Source organism: Ursus maritimus, unplaced genomic scaffold, assembly GCF_017311325.1.
Source record: "Ursus maritimus isolate PB19 unplaced genomic scaffold, ASM1731132v1 scaffold_28, whole genome shotgun sequence".
In the NCBI taxonomy this organism is placed as follows: Eukaryota; Metazoa; Chordata; class Mammalia; order Carnivora; family Ursidae; genus Ursus; species Ursus maritimus.
In genome coordinates, this window is record NW_024425341.1 from 3,697,636 (window position 1) to 3,719,385 (window position 21,750).

Genomic DNA, 21,750 nt, shown 5'->3' on the forward strand with positions numbered 1-21,750 from the left:
AAAGTGGTCAAAAGGTACAAATTTCTAGTTATAAAATAAATAACTACTAGGGATGTAATGTACAACATGATGACTATAGTTAGCACTGCTACACGGTATTTTTGAAAGTGGCTAAAAAGGCAGATCCTGAAAGTTCTCATAATTAGAAAAATCTATTTTTTTCCTTTTTCTTTTCTTCAACTTTTTAATCTATGTGAGAGGATGGATATTGTCAAGTCATTATGGGGTACACCTTAAACTTCTACAAGGATGTATGTCAATTATATTTCAATAAAACTGGAAAAAATATCAATTGACCCTTTTGTGCACACCTAGTTCTGGACTCTCTATTGCATTCCATTGATAGAATTTATCCATCCTGATGCTAATGCAACACCATTATGATTATATCAACTTCTGTAGTAAATCTTGAAATCCTCAAGTGAGAGTCCCCCAAATTTTCTTGTTTCAAATTGTTTTGGCCATTTTAGATACTTAGATTTGCACACAAATTTTAGAATCCACTTGTCTGTTTCTATAAAAAGCCTGTTGAAATTCTGATCAAGTTTGCATTGAATCTACAGAACTGTTATCTTAACAGTAATGATTCTTTTGGTTCATGAATATGGTGTATTCTGTCCTTATTTAGATCCTAGCTCTTAATTTCTCTCAACAATGTTTTGTAGTTCTCAGTCTTGTACAGCTTTTGCTAAATTTATTCCTTTTATTCTTAAGTGTTTTAAAATATTTTTGATACTATTATAATGATATTTTTCATTTTTATTTTCCAGTTGTTTGAAGCTATTTTAAGAACACAATTTTTTTTGCTACTGCCTTTGTGTATGGTGACCTTTTTAAACTCACTTATTCTAGTAGTTATTTTGTAGTCCCTTAGGATCTTCTATATAAACAATCATATCTTCTATGAATAAAGATATTTTTACTTCTTCATTTCCAAATCTGCGGGCCTTTCACTCTTTCTTTCTTTCTTTCTTTCTTTCTTTCTTTCTTTCTTTCTTTCTTTCTTCCATTGCACTGCCTAGAATCTCTGGTGCAAGGTGTATACAAATGACAAGAGTGATATTCTTGGCTTTTTTCTGATTTTAGAAACTTCAATATTTCACCATGTAATATATTAACTGTAGGTTTTTGATAGATGCTCTTTATTAAATTAAGAAAGGTCTTTTCTACTGTGCTCAGAATTTTGATTATTAATGGATATCAAAATTTATCAAATGCTCTTTTCTGCATCTATTAAGACTGTATTATTTTCTCATTTCATGTGTCAATGTAGTGAATTATATTATTTGATTTTAAAATTTGAAACCACAACTTCCTGGAATAAACAAACTTGGTTATGATGGAACTAATATGTGTACATGCATACACACACATCTACATCTGTTATATGTTTCAATTTTAAGGGATTTTTTTGGTCATATTCATGACAAATATTGGTTTGCAATTTTATTGTCTTTTAGAGTCTATCAACATTTTTATTGGTGTTATGTTGGCTCTAAAATAAGTATGGGAATATTTTTTCCTCTGTTCACGAAAAGAGTTTGTGTAAATTGATATTATGCAATCATGTAATGCTTGATAGACTTGTTCAAGGAACTTTCTGGTTCTAGAGCTTTTTTTGAGGGAAAATTTTGAATAAGAAATTCAATTTCATTAGTAGATAAATAAATGGCAATCCCGATTTTCTATTTCATCATGTGTTAGCTTTGTTAAATTGAATTTTTAAAGACATTTGTCCATCTCATATACTTTGTCAGATTTACTGCCATAACATTGTTCATGATATTATTTCTTTTATTATCCTTTTAAAATGCCTGTAGGACCCGTATTAATAACAATTCTTTTATTTTCATAATTTATGTTCCTTGTTTTTTATAACCTCCAACAGATTAATACATGCATTAATCCTTTCTAAAAAGCAGATTTGGGTTTTGTTATTTTTTGTTATTTTTCTGTAATTTGTTTCTATTTTATTGATTTCTTCCCTTTATTATTTCTTTTCTTCTACTTGGTATTGGTTTAATGTTCTTGTTTTTTTCTAGTTTCATAGGATTTAAACTTTGACCATTAATTTTGAGTCTCTCTTCCCTTCTGTTATGGAGCCATATACATTTCACTCTAAAAACTGATTAAAGACTGATTAACTGATTAATATGTAATATGGTCATTATCATTCAGTTCAAACTATTTCCTAATTTCCATTTGGATTTTTTTTATCACAGGTTGTTTAAGTATTTTAGCTCTTTTTAGAAATATTACCATTATTTATTTATTTCAATTGCAGTCAAAGAAACCACTCTACAAAATATAATTACTTGAAATTTAGTACAATTTTTAATGGCTCATCATATTCCTTTAGTTTACTTCCTATATATGCTTGAAAAGTTTGTATATTCTGCAATTGTTGAGTGCAGTGTTCTATAAATACCCATTCGTACAAAATGGTTGATAATTTTATTTAGATCTTTTAAACTTTACTGAGTTTTTTTGTCTTATTGCTTTATCAACTACTGAGAGAGTAGTGTCAAAATCTCCTGTTATTATGGACTTGCCTATTTTTTTCATCTATTTCTACCAGTTCTTGTCTCATGTATTCATAAGCCTTATTATTAGCTAAATTTCACTTAAATTGTTAGGTTCTCCTGATGAATTTCTCACTTTATCATTATAAAACATCCTCTTTATATCTGCAATATTTCTTATCTTGAAATCTGTTTGCCTGATATTAATATGGCAGCTCCACTTTGTATGCTTATTGCTCTCATGGTATGTCTTTTTTCTATCCCTTTACTCTTAGCCTATAAGTGTACAAAATATACCTCTGGAGACAGTATATATTTAAATCTTGCTTTTTATCTAGACTGACAATTTCTCTCTTTTAAATGTTTGGTCCATTTACATATAATATAATTATTAATATGGTTGAATTTAACTGAACCATTTGCCATTTATTTTCTATTTTTTTCCATCTGTTTTCTATTTTCCTATTCTTTTTCTGCCTTCTTTTTGGTTAATCAAATATATTTTTGTTATTATCCTATGTAATTTTTTCATAGGCTCTTTAGCTTTGTATCTTTGTATTTGTTTCTAGGGGATTTTATAATTTAATACTCATCCTTGAATGACCACTGTCTATTTATAACTAATATTTACCATTTTATGTAAAAGATAATCTTTTAACAGTATTGTTCTACTCCTATCCATTCTTGTGCTATTGTTATCATATATTTAACACGTACATACACATTAGAAACACCATAATACACAATATAATGGTATAGTTTTTTAAATTGTTTTCTCTCTTCAAATAAATTTAGAGAAATAAAAAAGATAGATGTCCACATATTAATCATTTATCATATTCTTCATTTTTTCCTGTAGATCTGAGTTTGTATCTGGTGCCATTTGCCTTCCACCTGAAGAGCCTTAAAAGCGTTTCTGTGATGTAGGTCTGCTGACAAACTACTCTCTTAGTTTTTGTTTATTGAAAATGTTTTTATTTCACTTTCAATTTTGAAGGATATTTTTGCAGAATATAGAATTCTGGGTTGGCAGTTGCTTTGTTTTGTTTGTTTGTTGAACAGTCCTAGCCCATTTCCATTCCTGGCCCTCTCTGCTTACTATTCACTCCCCCTGGACAACTCTCTAACCAGTTTTTTACATCACAGCCTAAATCTCATCCCTCTGGTTTCATTTCACACTTCTCAGAGAACTCTGTTGACCATACTGTCCAAAATCACCCTTCCTCCCCATTTCTCTCTCATTATCCTGTATATATCCTGAGTGACATCTTCACAACCTGTAATAATGTGCTTATTTGTTTACTTGCTTCTTGTCTTTGAACCTGACTAGCTACATAAAAAATTATTTGGTCTGTTTTATTCTCTCCTACATTCTTGGCATTCAGCAAAATTAGCTGGCATTGTAATAAAGGTGCAATGATGTTTCAGTAATGTAAAATGGATACAAGTGAAGTTGCAGGGGCACCTAAAGTCTGGCTTTGTGAGACTTGAAAAGACACATTGAGTAGTCCCATACTGCTAAACACTCCAGGACCATCTGTTTTACACACTGTGCTAAGAATACAAATGCAAAAGTGATGCATCTTCAAGAAGCTTTCCCAGATTTTCTGTGTTAGAAACAATCTCCCCCTCTATTCCCATACATTCCACTCCTCCTGACTGTGGTACTTTTTATGATCTACCTTGCACTGTTGCTGTTTTTATATATGCCTTCTCTCTCCAACTGGACTGCCAGATCCTTGCAGCAGTGACTATATTTTCCAACACATAACAGCAATCCTGCAGAAATAACCTTTAGGTATGCTAAGGTTTCAGGATACTCTTAATATCATATTGCACTGAAAATGAGTTGAATAAGGAAGTTAGCATTTTTGTTTAATAAGAACCTCTAGTTCTCTGAGGAAAAAGGAGCTGTATAATTCCAAACTAATTAGGATTTCAACTGAGCATTAATAAAGGCCTAACTTCCCACCAAGGACACTGTGTCATGTGTGGGGGAGGACTCCTCTGCCCCTTCTCTGCCTTTGTTCTTGTTTATACCCACTGCCTTTCTAGTTTATGCTTCCTGTAGTTTACATCGTAATAAAGTGCCAGATATTTCCTGCCCACGCCTCTGTTGGGCTGCAAAGTATGAGAACTGTAATGAAAAGCACAGATCAGAATATTTTAGATTCGTTGGTGATCTTAAAAATGCCCATTTTTAAAACATAAATATTTATGTCTGTTGCCAAGGTGAACCTCCATTTGTTATGAGGTGAACTTTGATTAGTCTGTAGTCTGAGGAGGACCCATATAAATAGTAGTTACCTTTTATTATGACAGCATTGATGGAAAACCCAGGGAGCAAGGCCTGAAGCTGGTTTTCGTATTCTGATTCCATGCATAAAAGAAGGAATGGACCAGCCCTGCAGAAGCATTCAAACAGCTCACATGCTGGTTGTGATAACTTATATTCTCTGGGTTTATGGACTACAGTCATCTTTCTGAGTCATGCACACCTGTGAAATGGAAAGTGATGTAAACACAGCTCTTCTCTATGGCATAGCTTTCTTTTCTCTCTCCTCTCTTCTCCTCTCCTCTCCTCTCCTCTCCTCTCCTCTCCTCTCCCCACCTCTCCTCACCTCTCCTCTTCTTCTCTTCTCTTCTCTTCTCTTCTCTTCTCTTCTTTCTCTTCCCTTCCCTTCCCTTCTTCTTTTTCTTAAGACCCAGAATTGTTCTAACAAATGCAAGTAACCAAAAAGGGTATGAGTGCATGGGCCAGTTTCAGTTCTTTTTAAGGTGTAAGTGTATTTGTGCATGTGTGTGGTATGGTTTGGGTTACAGGTCTGAAACTTCTTATAGATTCCCAGGCCCAATGCAAAACTTATAGAATCATAATCTCTGGAAGCTGTGGCTGGGAATCTGCATTTCAGCATGATTGCTAGAGCGTGCATCCACACTCGGAAGTTTGGGAATCATTGCTTGAAGTAATAGAGAGTTAACGGCTATCTGTTGCATCTCTGTGCTGTCAACCTGTGCTGGGAAAGTTTTCAGTTCCTTAGACGGATTCCCAAGAAGATTCCAGAGATCCGTGGTTTTATTGTTTTTTTTTTCCCATAACTGAATTGACTCTAACTTGAAAAATTAGGTAAGTCAGTGTCCAATTATGTAATTGAAACTGAATCAAAAACAAGTTAGTCCTCACACTGGCCAGCCCAGTTTATCATAGGACACGAAAAACAGGTTTCTCTGAAACATGAATGGGGTCCCTACGAACTTGAAAGGCTCCAGGAAGTTCTGCTGTTTGTCACGTTATTGATGATGTTGCAACATTCTGTCAGTAGGACTCATAGGACGTAATCAGAAAGCAACGTTATTCTTGCCCACCCCCGCGCCCTTTCAAACCATCTCTGTGGGGTGAATTTTTTACTACTCCTTGGATAAAAACTAGGGTGAGTTTCATGAATTTTTACTCACTTTTAAGCTGAAAAGAGTTCTTTACTCCCATTCCTAGATACATAAAAGTACTTTGTCATTAATTGATCTATCCAGGATAGAAAAATAATTTTTAAATATCTCCAAACTTTATTAAAAGTTAGTTTTTTTCCCCTCCCTTAGATTAGATCTACTTGGGCTGCCTATTTGCTGTGGGAAAAAAGAGTTCAGTAGGCTCCTCTCTTTTTCTCTGCCCAGGGCTCTTGCTTTTCTTCTAAGGTTTTGCTTTTATCCCTTTAGCTCAGAAGGTTGCCTCAGGTTCCTCCAAGGCTGATGGATGCAAGGTTTCATGTTATAGTGGCAAGGGAGATAAAAGTTGACTTGATAGATAAACATACAAAGCTGGCATAGATGCTGCCAGATCTGGCAGTGGCTGCAAACTGACTCTTCTTTTCATGGGGTGATTTCATGGCTTTTCAGGAACTCAGCATTACTTGATGTGGGCTAAGCATTTCCTCTGGGGTCACTTTAAGTCTCTAGATACCCAACTGAATACTTTTAACATCTTTCTGCCGAGGTCTGATGCCCTCAATTCCGATATCCAAAACATTGCCAAACCGGCTCTCCTCATACACAGGACACACGTGGGTCTGTGGGAAGCTGTCATGTATCTTTTACTCTGACAAGCTGTGAGAATACATGCCAATCCTGCCACCTTTCTTGCTTTGCCATCAAAGTTGCTAACAAACCACAGACTCCAGCATTTCGAATCTTGCAGGGGGTATAAAGAGTACAGTACATGACTTTCCAAGTGCAAGGAGGCACTTCTGAAGATCTTTAGGGAGTTAGTTCCACTGAAGTCTTTTCCTATAGGTTTGAGGTGAGAGTGAAGGACACCCGCAATTCACATGGAGGAAGGTAAGTAAAACAGTACAATACGACTCCTTTAAGAAATCTTCTACCTATTTCTTTCATTCTTCTCCAACCTCTTTTAGACTGGTTGTGGGTGGTCAGCTTGGGATTAGAAATTGGTTCTTGACTATTTCCTTTGGATGTTTTGAACTGGGACTTTGATACTTCACTTTAGTAATGTGGTTATAGGGCTTCAACTTAGGGCTTCATCTGTGACATTGAGGAAAAAATTAATTCCATTTTAATATCACTTTGAAATCATAATAGTAGCTAATTTATGTTGATCACTTGTTATCTACCAGATACTCTTTCATACATGCTTTATCTCACTCAGTCCTTCCCACAATCCTTTAAGGAAAGAGAAGTCCAGAGAAGTCAACTAATTTGTATAAAGTTACCCAGGCCGCAGGTTACACAATTCTACTGAAACTGTGCTTTATTTTCCTTTTAGAAAAATGAGAATGATTTTGTCTCTTAGAAAGGTGATATGCATTATCAGGGGGAAAATGCTATAGCTGTTTATAATTCTGGCTTTACAATGGTAAGACATAGAATGTTGGAGCAAAATTAATAACAACTGTCACTTGATAAGCATTTTAATATATTTTATTTGCCTAATTCTCGCAGCAACCTTGTGATGTGAATGGCTTTGTCTTCATGTTGAGGCCAGGAAGAAATTGCATGATTTCCCCTAGATCATACAACCAGGAATGATTGGAGCCAAGATTTAAATTCAAACTTTCAGATCATGATTCACAGTTTACTTTTCTCTCTAGTCTGATGGGACACACTAACAGAAGGAATGTGTTTCATGTGGGTCTCTGAGCTGTGGCAAATGTTTAAAGTTTGGTTATAGCTACTTTCTAACACATTTGAGTCTAGATGAATCAATATGATAAAGAAGTCAACGTTTTTACTAAACTCCTTGAAAGCAAAGAGCATCTTATTCATCTTGGAATCCCTAGTGCCTGGTCCAAAGTTGATACTTTATTAATGAATGAATTGAATGAATTAAATTGATAAACAAATTAATGAATAACTTTCTTTTAAACTCTTTGGTGGAAAGCAAGCTTTTATGTAAATTAGATTATTATCCATCTCTTGGGTATTTACATTTTATAAGATGATCCTGGAAGAATTCAAATGAATAAGGTCTAAAGTTGAATTTGTGATTTTGCCATTGGAATAGTGTTGAAAGAATAATTGAGATGGAGTTTTTCTCTGGAGTCTCAAATTTCATTGCAGATATGACAGTATACTATGTCTATATGCCTTAAGGAAAAAGTAGAATTGTCTTTGCTTGGGTAACAAAATGTCCAGAAATATTGTATCTCAAGGAAGCATGTTCTAATAATTTTAGGCATCCAGAAATGGAGCAGCCAGCTTCTAACTTCTACTAAGAAGGTGTTGGTTGGGCTCTGTAATTAGGATTGAAGTGTTAGTGGGGTAGACCAGATGCCCTGTTACATACTTTGTTCTAAACTTTTAGAGATTCTGGTATTCATTCAGGTAGCGATGGCAAGGATGCAGCTAATCAAGTCTGTCTGTTGTCCACAGGTCTGAGGCGCAATTACAGATGTACCATCTGCAGTGTCTCTCTCAACTCCATAGAACAGTATCATGCCCACCTGAAAGGATCTAAACACCAGACCAAGTAGGTACTTTCATGCTTTCATCCTTCAGTCCTTTTGTATATAATTTATAACATGGTGGGGAGAAAAAAGGCTAAACATTTTACTTACTTCAAAATAAGTCAATGGAAACGACATCTCTTTATCTCCAAAGTTCACCTGATATTTATGCTAGAACCTCTGGGGTCTGTCTAGCACAACTTAAAGAATGGCTTCTCCTTTTTTGGCACAAGTAATACAGTGTCTTTTGTTTGCTTGTTTTCATTCTTTAATTTTTTCAAGAACAGTTCAGCACGTTTTCACAAACTTGGGGAAACTTGTAGATCTATACTGAGTGTTTTTAAATAAACAATGTTATCTCTGTTTGGAGGATGTGCCAGACTTCAGTGTTGTGAAGTTAAATTCTGTGAATGTCTTCTGCCACTTAACATTTCTGGGTGAATATTGTTGATTAGTATAGAAACCTAACAAATCCCCTGGTATATTAAGTTATTCACATGTGTAGCAATTTCCAATTAAATGGCAGCTTGTTCTACCCGCCCGCCCCCCGCAATTCTCATAATTTTAAACCAGAAAATGTTATCAGGCATAATTTCAACTATATTTATACTGTGCATCTTTTTAAAAAAAATCAGTGATGTTAGCTTTGTAAGTATTTAAAAAATAGCTGCTAGGATTACTAATAAAATCTAATAAAATAGGAAAAAAACAAAGAATATCTCAAAAATATATAATCTTCCTGGGTATAATTTTTTAATTTCTCTCATATTCATTAGCAGAATCATTCAACAGATTTGGCAATATCAAGGTCTCATGAATAATGAATGATTCAGTCAACAAACATTTATTGAGCACCCACTACGTGTGAGACTCCGAGGTGTGCCCTCGGGAAGAAAAGATGAATTGAATGAGGCCTTCTTCTTGTGGAGCTCCCTTCCAGGCTGGGGAAACAGCCATGTGAACACAGGGATTGTTCTCTAATACCATAATGTGTACACCCAGATCTTTGAGTACCCAGGAGGGAGCAACCAGGGCAAGACTGACAGGGACATCTGTACAGAGCCTGAGCACATGAATGAGGTCGCGGTCTGATTTTGCTCACCTTCTTAATAACCATGGTGACTAGTACAGCACTAGATACATATGAAGGGCTTCATAAACATTTTTTTTTAAGATTTTATTTATTTATTCGACAGAGATAGAGACAGCCAGCGAGAGAGGGAACACAAGCAGGGGGAGTGGGAGAGGAAGAAGCAGGCTCATAGCAGAGGAGCCTGATGTGGGGCTCAATCCCAGAACGCCAGGATCACGCCCTGAGCCGAAGGCAGATGCTTAACCGCTGTGCCACCCAGGCGCCCCTTCATAAACATTTTTGATTGAATGAATGTGTGATTTTAAAAGATAAGTAACAATTTTCCAGGCAGGGATATGAGGAAGGTGCATTCCAGGCAAGGACATTTTTTTGCAAAGATATTATAAAGATGTAGGTCACAGGTGTCTGGAGTAGGTGAGGAAATTTAAGCCCAGGATTAATTATGGACTCTCAGACTTTCCTCAATTTGTGCTGTCTCATGAGTCAAAGCCGCTTTCATGACTTGCTTTGCTCTGATCCACCCCCAGAGGATTTGATCAAGGTAATTCTTCAAAAAGAAGATTTATCTCTGATTCGTAATGGAGTACCTAGAGCACTTGTATTGAATACTGGACACTGTGGCTCCCACCCCAGTCTATCCATTGTGTCTCTAACTAGCATGTTGTAAGACGCACCAAATGTGTTCTAATCCACATGCATCTGATGGACACAGAGATATATCACAAGGCTGCAACAATAAATGATAATCTTTTAGGGACATGCATTTATTGCTCTTAATAAATAGAAAATGGTAGACAATAGTGACTTTAAGTGGCACAAATTCTGTAAGTAAATAATGCAAATAGTATCTCCAGCTTCAGGAAAGTATCTATTTCTCTATGTGTACAGGAATTTTCACATCCATCATCTCATTTACTTCCATGAACTACCTTCAGATAAACGTCATTAACCTATTATTTTATACAAGAACATGAAAGCTAAGAGAGACCAAATAACTTACTGAACATCACCTTGCCAAAAATGGCAGAACGAGGATTGAACCTAGCGGTGTCTGACTCATGCTTCTACTTATCCCATCTCTCTGAGTTACCACAGACAGGCCTGGAATGGAGGACTGCCAATAGAGTACAATGATGAATTTTGAAAAAGAGAGCATTACTTTCCAGGTGGCTTTAATAAATATTTGTTACTTGAGAAAAGTGCATCTCCTACCATGCTGCCTTCTTTCCAGAAAAAAGACACTGTCTCTACCTCAAAAGCACAAGGTTGCTCTCCTAAAGAGTGAAATGAGGGAAACATGAAGAAACTAATTGCAAAAGCCCTGTCCTACATGATTATTTCATCTGCCCTTATAGCTAATGGATACTGTGTGTGTGTGTGTGTCTGTGTGTGTGTGTGTGTGTGTCTGTGTGTTTCTAAAACAGATTGTTCCATAATTTTCTTGTAATCCCCTTGTCAGGTTTGGTATCAACTTTATGCTGCTCTCATTAAACAAGTTGAGAGGTTTTCCCTCTATTTCTAATCCCTCAATGAGTTTGTGGTAAACTGCTATTACTTCTTATTTAAATATTAGGAAGAATTCATTGAGAAGTCATGGAGATTATACTGTAGGAATATTTTTATTAAAAATTTAGTTTCTTTAAAGAAACACTGCTCGTATTTTCTATTTCTTCTTGTATCAGTTTTAAATTAGTTATTTTTCAACGACTTTGCCATTTTATCTACATTTTTAAACGTATTGATATAAATTTGTTCATGATATCTCCTAATTTTATTTATAATTGTCTGTGGAATATTTTTCATTCCTAATATTGTTTATTTGTCTCTTCTTTTTTAAAAAATTTGTGATAATTTTTGTTAGATTTTATCAATCCTTATTAGTCTTTTCGATGAATGAATGTTGGGGTTTGTTGATTTTCTCTGGGTATTGTTCTTTTCTGCCATTTAAAAAATTCTTTTCTTTCTACCCCCTGTGGTTTTAATTTGTATTTCCCTTAGCTTCCTCTTGGAAAGTGTAGGTCATCAATTTTCCAGTGTTTCCTTTCTTCTAATATATGCATTTAAAGCTCTCAGTGTTCCTCAACAGATTGTTTTAGCTAAAATCCACAAGTTATTTTTTGTATCCTAGAGGTTTTAGTATGTAGTATTTTTTATTATTATTTATTTCAACTTATTTTCTGATTCTTACTGTAATCTCTTCTTTTACTCATGATTATTTAGAAGGGCTTTGCTTACAACCTAATATGTAGGGGATTTTTCTATTTATATTTTGGAGTTTAATTTGTACCTGGGTTCCACTGTGGTCAGAGGACATAATCTAAATGATTTCTCCTGAAATTTGTGCAGACTTGTTCTATGCCCAAGGCAAATGTTCAATTTTGGTAAAACTTCATGTTCCCTTGAAAAGAAAGTGCCTTTTTCAGTAATTGGGTAAATGATTCTTTATATCAATTAGGTGAAGTTTTTTAATCTTGTTCAATCTTCTACATCCATACTGATTTTTTGTCTGCTTATTACATTCATGAGAAACAGAGGGACTTAAAAACTTCTGACTATAAGTATGGATTTGCCTATGTGTCCTTTTAATTCTATTTCTTTTCTTTATATATTTAAAGGTACACTATTAGATGCTTACAAATTTAAGAATTTTTCAAAATATTCCTATTGAATTGGCCCTTTTTATCACCTTTTGTCACCATGAAATGTCCTTTGTTATTAGTAATATTTTCCTTAAAGTATACTAACATCTGCTCTCCCCATCTCTTCACAGCTTTCAAAGTTTCCCTTTAAATTTTATCCAGCTTTTATTTTTTTCTCAAGTGAAAGGTTAGTACAATATCAGAGCTGGAATTGGAAGTCAGCCAGATGGTTCTTAAGGACTCTAATCTGAGAGATTAAATCAACATAAGTATTAAGATGTCAGTAATTTTCAAGGTCTCATATTTATATTTTTAGTAATAACTTCTAGAGAGGTGTTGAGATGAGAGATTATTAATTTGTGTAGTGGAAAGAGCACTGAATTTTGAGTCAGGAGATTTTATTTCTAGTGCAAATATGCCTCTGAGTGACCGGGGGCAGTGACAAATCTTCTTTAGGTTTCAATTCCCTTGTAGATAAGTGCTTAGTGATGACAAGAACATGACAGGTATGTGTCCACTTTCCATACCTTGCTCATGATCCTTGTATTCTTTCCTGCTAATCCTGAATTCAGCCTTCACATTCTTCTCAACACGGGTCCCCAGTCAACCTTTACCGTTATTTGCAGCTAGCAATGTTCCTCCAAAATTATGTCCACAAAATTATGTCCAGAAGCTCAGAATGCGAACTTTTTTTGTAAATAGGGTCTTTGCAAATGTAAATAGTTAAGAATCTCAAGACAAAATCATTCTGGATTTAAGGTGGGTCTTAAATCCAATGCATAGTGTCTTTATGAAAGGAAGGAAAGGGATCTTGGGACACACTGAGAAGCAGGCCATGTGAAAACAGAGGCAGAGACTGGGATTATCTCTACAAGCCAGGGACACCAGGAGCCAGCAGGGGCTGGAAGTAACAGGTTCTCTTCCAGAGCTTTTGGAAGGAGCTGCTGACACCTTGATTTCAGACCTCTGTCCTCTAGAACTGAGAATAGATTTCTATTGTTTTAAGCCATCCAGTTTGTGGTACTTTATTTTAGGGTAGCCCTAGAAAATGAATACATTGTGAAACCTACTTACTTTGTTCCACAAGTATCCCTTAGTCGTATTTTTCTGGGCACCTTCTTCCTTGTCTATGCCAATAATGGTGATGATGATGACGATGACGATGATGATGGTGGATACGGCAAGAGTGCCACCACTGTTAACTGAAGTGAATCTTCTGTGCAACTGGGGTATAGCAACAAATTAAAATGCTTTGAAAGTTTTACTATGTATAATATGCACAGCATCCCTGTTAATGACCAGATGTTCACGTCTCCTTTTTATAGGTTAGAAAATTGAGATTCATAGAAGTGACTTGTCCAAGACCCCCAAAATTTTTGGTTGGCAGACCCAAGAGCAGAAGTCAGGTTATTGACCATCAGTACTATCACTGTTATAATAATACTTAAATAATACCATTATTATCATATTGCTTTTTCTAGTACTAAAGAGATTTTTTCTTTTTTGGCAAATGTTATAAACAGCAAAATGGCAGTCAAATTTTGCTCCATTATTAAATAATGAGAGAAATATTAAGTATCTAATGAGATTAAAGGTTTAGAAATGCAAATGATCACACTGACATATGAAGCAATTGCCTATTAGTAGATTTTTCAGGGTTTCCAGGGGATATAGTCTGTCAATTAGTACAAATGATTAAAATGAAATTTAAAGGCACATGAGTACATACCATAGACTAATGAACAGTTCCCCTATAATGTACTTAGATTTGAGTTTAGGGAACACTTCAGACCTCAGGACATTATATTACCTAGAAATAATGGATATAAAAGTTGTCATTACTTACTTTGATACTTCAGTTGGTTGAAAATGAGACACAAGTGTCTAAGAGAATAAATTACGCTGACCAAAAGTTAGTAGAAATTTCTAAATGTGCTTCTCCTTTGAGAAGAAGCTTTAAATGATAATATCCATTGCTTTTTCGGCAGTTTTTCCCAACTATAATGAAGCCTCCAAACAAAGCCTTCATATTATTCATTTTCCCATCATATTCATTTATTTCTTAAGCAAAGTAAATGATTAAGTGATTGAATGAATAGTTAGACTAATTTTCAGAGCTGGAATATATTTGTTTTAAATTCCTTGGAATTTAGTCCCTGCATTTAGCATAGCAGTTAGTTATCTGAGGAGTATATAATAATAAATAAGATAGTTTTACAAATATGGCAACCATCAAGAACCATCTATACTTTTAATGAATAAAAGTAGCTTAAAACCCCAGGAAATATTTGGAAGCAAGCAAATAAACAAGCAAAAAATCAATGCATGGATGTCTTCAAAGGCTAAAGATCTAGATATTTTTTGTGGAATTTTCAATGTGGTTTACTGGTACTAACCAAAAATTTCTTTCTTTTTTTTTTTTTAAGATTTTATTCATTTATTTGAAAGAGAGAGAGAGGGCAAGCACAAGAGTAGGGGAGGGGAGGGGGAGGGGGAGAGGGAGAGAGAGATCACAAGCAGACTCCCCACTGAGCTGGGAACCTGATGTGGGGCTCGATTCCCGGGACCCTGAGATCGTGACCTGAGCCGAAGGCAGATGCTTAACCAACTGAGCCACCCAGGTGCCCCTAACAAAGAATTTCAGTAATCAGAAGGTTTAGGACTTTGGTATTGTGCTATATGTTTTTCATAAGAAAGTTTTCTTTTCTGAAAAACATAGAATATATATATTACCAGTAACAACTGGGATAAGCAGGGCATAAGACAGGCTTTAAAACAGAGCCACCTTTCCCAAGTAGGGTCAAGTTATTTCTCTTCAGCTGATAATTTGTAAGTTGCTAAGAAAGACTTGAAGTCAGGGCAAAATCTGGAACTCAAGGCAACTTCTTTGCTTGCCCCATGTTATGATCTGGCTGTGCCAATTGGCTCTTCTAGGAAGTGGGGCTTATGGAGTGTCACCAAGCCTTTCTAGCCAAGGGGAATCCCAGGCCCTGTAAATAGGGAGCTTGCTCAATGTCCACAATAAATAACCAAATTGTGGGAAGAGCTGAGATGTCCATTGACAGATGAATGGATAAAGATGTGGTGTATGTATACAATGGAATATTACTCAGCCATCAGAACGGATGAATACTTACCATTTACATCGACATGGATGGAACTAGAGGGTATTGTGCTGAAGGAAATAAGTCAATCAGAGAAAGACAATTATCACATATTTTCACTCATATGTGGAAAAAAAGAAACAGCAGGTGTTCCTGGGTGGCTCAGGCGTTAAGCATCTGCCTTCGGCTCAGGCCGTAATCCCGGTGTTCTGGGATCGAGCCCCACATCAGGCTCCTCCGCTGGGAGCCTGCTTCTTCCTCTCCCACTCCCCTCTTGTTCCCTCTCTCGCTGGCTGTCTCTCTCTCTGTCAAATAAATAAGTAAAATCTTAAAAAAAAAAAAAAAAGAAACAGCACAGATGATCATAGGGGGAGGGAGGGAAAACTGAATGGAAGTCATGAGAGAGGGAGACAAACCATGAGAGACTCTTAACTCTAGGAAACAAACTGAGGGTTGCTGGAGGGAAGATGGATGGGGGATGGGGTAACTGGGTGATGGGCATTAAGGAGGGCACATGATGGGATGAACACTGGGTGTTATATGCAACTGATGAATTATTGACCTCTACATCTGAAACTAATGCTGTACTAGACGTTGGCTAATTGAATTTAAATTAAAAAAAAAGGGGGGGGTGTCCTGCTGCAGGCATGAGGGACAGGGATGTGGCAGGCCTGTGGGTCAGAGGTGTTCTCCCGCCCTGTTTTTAATAGGCAGAACATTCAAGTCCACTACTGTCTGGAGCCCTTCCCTCTTTGAGGAAGGCCTCTGATGAAACAGAGTTAAATTCTCAAAAGGAAGAGACAACAGCCTATAGAGAGAATTCCAGAGAAACCAGAGAAAAGCTATACATCTCTCTATATATAGCACTAATGCACAATCCTGAAAGCTCTATTTTTCCAAGTCTCACTTGCATGCTTTTACTATATATGCCATACCCAGGGATACATTATAATTACAGTATGTGACTAGATTAGGCCCTTGCAGGCTTAAGAAGTACTAAATAGGGAGCACTTTCATTCTTTCATATTACTTCTAGAATTTCCAATAGCACCTAATATTCTTTAGCTCACTCATTTACTAGCCCCCTCCTTTGGGGGGACTGATAATCATTATTTTGTGTTGCTTGAAATTTGCATAAGTCATGGCTGTCTCCAGAGTAGTTATGAGCTGATAATTTAATGTCTCAGATTTAATTGTGGACCTCACTGGATACCTCTTATGTTCTTTGTTATGCTGCTTCAGCGAGTTGTCCAGGACCAGTCACCAAGACTTGGTTTGGAGAAGTACATTTGCATCAAGAAGAAAAAGAACTGGAAGGAGCCTGGCCTGGGAGGCACATAGCTAGAGTCCCATGTCAGCACCATGTGTCACACCCTGCACAGCTTTAACAGCAACAACAAAAAATTATTTTAAAATCAGTCTGTTGAGACTCAATTTACACACAGGATGAGTAGATTTTAGTGGTATAGTGGGATGGGTTTTGACCCTTGTATCCACCATGTCACTAGCAGCCCAATCAAAGTACAGAACATTATTTTCATAACCACCAAAAGTTCTCTTGGGCCCCCTTTAGGCTCACACCCACCCAGCCAGCCAAACACCGATTTCTGTCCCCACAGCTTAGTTTGGCCTGCACTGGAACTTAGTGGAATAATATAATATGCATTCTTTTCTGTCTGGCTTCTTTCATTCAACTCAACGTAATGTTTTGAAGAGGCATTTGCACTGTTGCATGTGGCAGCCATTCTTTTTTTCTCTGTGTGTTTTTGAACAAATCATGTCCCCTCACTGAACTTCAATGTCTTCATTAAAACAGGAGGTGGCTGGAAAATGGGGGTCATTAAAGTCTCTGTCATTTCTAACATTCTCTAATTTTATGATTTTGAGGTTTAACTTCTTTGACTTTTTAAAATTTTTCAGCTGGCAGAAGATTGGCTGTAAAAGAATTCTTTTGTGTTTATTTCTCTGCTGCTGCAGAAGCTGACCAATACTTGAAGAGTTAGCCCTATGAGAGGAGGTATCCTGAAGGCCTGGCCTTAAACAAAAGGCAAAGGGACTTTTCAAATGCTTATGACTTTGGGCAAAAGGGGTTGGAGTCGGTTGTATAAAAAGATAAAGAAGCTTATTTTCAACTTTATTCCAAGCTATGAATACAGAGCATAATGCTGGTGGCTTCTTAAGCACAGGAATAGGTAAGAGGGAGTCAGGAAGGTTCTAAGGTAGACCTTGGCCCCTCACCTGAGCAGTTCAAGCTTCCAGACTTGAACTCTTTCTGGGTCTTCTGTAAGTTACTAAAACCACCTCTCTCACATTTCACTAGAGTTCATTAGAAATGAGAGTATGTCCATTTCAAACTATCTTTAGCTGCCATTGACTTTTACTCCAGCCAGACTTCAGTAGACTATTGAGTTTTGCCAGCATTTGTCTAATCTCAAAGGTTATCCTGGAACATGAAATGCCAGGGAATTGGATTAAATAAATGAAAGATCTCACTTCATTTAGGTCGATTTTGTTGGGGAAACAGGGAGGAGAAATGAGATGAAAATGGAAACTTGCCCTCGGTTGCGTTATCTTGTTCAGCACTCTATTGCCTCTCTTCAGGATGCAAGAGAGGATTAAGCAGGTTCACTTGGCTGTGATTTCCATAGTGTAGATGGGGTAGAGGTACGTGATTGGATAGATCAGCCCCTCACCCTATTTAATTCAATCCCGTAACCAAAATCTATTGAATACCTACTATGGGGGGGGGCATTAAACAGGCCTTGGGGACAAGAGAAAAAGAGGCAGAGATAATTATACATCTCACCAAGTTTATAACCTAGTTGAGGGGATGCAACATGTAGTCAAGTAATTACAGTTAAAAACCTCATAGGATATTGTAAGTGTAAGAGGTACAAAATGTTGGAATTCAGAGGAAGGAGTCATTGCATCTGATTGGGGACCATTAGGAGAGGTGATTGTGAAATGAGTGCCATGAAGTGGTTTGGAAATGAGATCATCTGGGTTCAATCCTTGCTCCACCATCTGCTAACTGTGTGACCTAAGCATGTTACTCAAAAGCCTCTCTGTACCTTAGTTTCCACATTAGGAAAATTAGCAGATTATTGAAAAAAACGTAACGAACTGACTGCAGTAAGAATTGAGGTTTTTTTTTTAAGATTTTATTTATTAGAGATAGTGAGTGAGAGAGAGCACGAGAGGGAGGAGGGTCAGAGGGAGAAGCAGACTCCTGCTGAGCAGGGAGGCCGATGCAGGGCTCGATCTTGGGACTTCAGGATCATGACCTGAGCTGAAGGCAGATGCTTAACCAACCATGCCACCCAGGGGCCCCAAAAATTGAGTTTTAAGAACACCAAAACCAACAAGAGCAAAAAATACTAAAGTGTATAGACAGTACAGTACTTGGCATGTTGTTTTTCTGTCAATAAGCATTCATTGCCTTTCATATTAATGAAACTGTATTTGAAATGCACCTCAAAAAATGTGTAGGTGAATGTTGAGGTAACATTTAGTACTTCGGTTCCAAGTACTATTTCTGCAAGTTTGTCCAGAGTTCTTGGTAGCAAACTCTTATTTCTTGCCCAAGGTTGGGGCTTCCGGACTCACACACAAGTGCAAGCCTGCTCAGTGTTTAGAACGCAAACTTACCTTAATCAGACAGTTGGATATATATAGAGAGAGTGGTTTGAGAGAGGCCTTCTAAGAATGTCCTCATTTTGAGTTTCTTGTGCTCACATGCTTTCTACCTTCTCTGGGTCCTCATTTTATGCAACAGTTTCAAGCTGTTTCAATTTCCCAACTCCAGAAAGAACATCATCCGAATATCCCCATGACATGTGGTCTTTATACCCCAGCTCCTACTCAGGTTTTCTGCTTTATCCAACTCTCTGATTACCAGTTGCATTTTGTCAAACACCTGTAATTAACACATTTTGCTCCAAAGACCATGGATTATACACCTTGAAAAAAAAGAAATTGAAGAATCTTCCTGGCTTAATTTCCAAAAATCACTGTCCTAACATTCTTTGAGACTCCCTGGATAGAGTTGCTTTACCATTCTGAGCATATGAGTTTATTTTTCTTTCCCATTCACATTTTTTTTTATTTTACCAAAAAAGTATGTTCTTTCTACTCAGACATCTACGGGTTCATACTAGATTATGGCTAATCTCAACATTAGCTGATTAAATCCAATTTTGAGTCACCATGTTTGATAAATACCTGATCTTTCAGAATTGGAAGGGTTTTCTCAAAAAACAAATTATCTCTCTGTATGAGGGTGACGTCTCTGTAAGCTTAGGCCACTAGTATTTAAATTATAACTTAATGATAAACATTTTGAAGATTTTGTGTTGTTTTTTCCTTTGAGTTAATATTATTTAGACCATTCTATGTTGTGTTAAGAATAGCCAGATACAGCCAAATTCTGGACTTCAATCAGAATATAAATTTACATAACCATGATTATAGTCATATATATCTGTCACTCTTAATAGTCTTTACAGTGAACGTGTGTGTTTTTCAATAGCTTTTAGGGTCACAGAAAAATCTTAGTCCATTTCATGCTGAGTAGTCAAATACAAATCAAAATCTATAAAGCTAGCTTTCGGAAATGTTGGTGATATTTCAAGCTCAGGACGCAAGTAGTTCAAAGCTCTACCCACAGCCTCTGGTGCTATTATACTCTCCAGAGATCTATGTCTTTTCTCTTCCTTATTCAAGTGCCCTTTCTTCTAATGATACCTAACAGGATAACATGTGCACTTTACTCTTTTTGATTTCCAGAACCATCACCACCGAACTTATTTCTGTTCTAACAAAAAGATCTTATAATAACCTTGAAGTAGATGAGTTTCAGACCTCTAATTTTATTTCCCTGACACTGGATAAAGTTGAAATAATAGATTTCCTTTCCTAACATCTTTTCAGTGCTAAGTAAGATAAACTTACTAATAGGTAAGATTTTCATGGTCAGACAACTTACTAAATTAGAATCTATATCCTTGAGTATCTATATCAGAAAAGGACACTTTAGGTTTCAGTCATAGATGGGTTTAGCTGGGTGTTATAAAGTTACTCATTTTAAATCCAGCTTTAGGTCAGCATAATTCTTACTCAGGGCAACTGAATAGGGGAAATCTTCAGATTTTTCAGTAGCCCCCATACGTGGAAGGTTTGGAAGTCAACTATACATGTTTCAGTTGTGTTATTCCATATTATGTAAGAGGCCTGAAGGTGGAAGTGTGCCTCCCATGGAAAAGAAAGACCAGATAAAATGTAATCTGAGATGTTCACTATAGCGAGGAAATTTAGTGGCCAACGTCTGTTCCTTATTTATTTATTTATTTATTTATTTATTTATTTATTTATAGAGAGAGAGTGTGTGCAGGAGTTGGAGGGGTGGGGCAGAGAGAGAATCTTAAGCAGGTTCCATGCTTAGTGAGGAGCCCAACACAGGGCTCCATCTCATGACACTGAGATCATGACCTGAGCCAAAATCGAGTTGGGTGCTAAACCGACTGAGCCACCCAGGCTGTTCCCTTTTTAAAAGTGAAGGAAAGAAGTCAGGCTCTCTTACACCAGTATGTCAGGAAAACATCAGTATGAGGAAAAGATATATCAATGTTTTCAACGTATGTACACATTGGAGAGGCCTCTTTCAAGTTTAACTCTCAAGAAACCCAGTAGCAGGTAACTAATGAGTCAACCTTCTAGAACCTGCAAGTAATATTTCTATAGTGAATCTATAGAGTTCATTTCTGTGGATTGGATTTGGTCCACTTATGGTCTGGAGGTTTTCCATAAGATGACGTGTCATGGTTAAGGAACACCAGAACATTCACTGATTGGGTCAATAATTTAACAAATAAGAGGTCCACTGTGTGATAGGTTCTAAATCACTTAGAGAATAACAAATTAATAAGTTACATTTCCTATCTTTAAAGTGCTCATGTAATTTTTAATGCCTAAGCCCAAAAGCTTTGTGATCCCAGGGAGATCCCTCAATTCTTGGATCCATTGAAATTGCTGGAGAGGACACTGGTGCCTCCGTACAGTGATGAAGGTCAGGGAGCTCTCTGAGCAGCTGGTGGTGGAGTGCAGCTCGGGGACCGGGCACAACATGAACTGCTGTGCTTGCTACACAATGTTATCACCAGAAATGTAGGTTCTAAGTGCCCAAAGTAGCCTGGAACCTGAGTTATGAAGGGAAGAAAGAAGTCAGGCTCAGGCAACATCAGGGATGTCAGGTACAAACAGGATGAGGCACCAAGAAGTGCTTGTTGTTTTGTTATATGGACTTCAAAGGCCTTACCCCAAAAAACTACTTTCTTTCCTCAAAACTTAACATTTTCTGTGTTCTTTTTTTTTTTTTTGAAAAGCCCTCATTACTTATTTATGGTGATTTAAGTCTTGTAACACCTAATAGGATATTTC

At 36.6% G+C, this 21,750-nt stretch overlaps 1 protein-coding gene across 1 annotated transcript in view; it reads left to right on the plus strand.

Moving 5' to 3' along the window:
* Window positions 1-8,506, plus strand: part of ZMAT4 (zinc finger matrin-type 4) — a 223,165-nt gene extending 214,659 nt beyond the window's left edge. Inside the window, exon 5 of the mRNA XM_008706305.2 lies at window positions 8,406-8,506. Within this exon, the coding sequence (XP_008704527.2) occupies window positions 8,406-8,506 (101 nt within the window). The remainder of the gene's footprint in view (window positions 1-8,405) is intronic.
* Window positions 8,507-21,750: the final 13,244 nt, after the last annotated feature.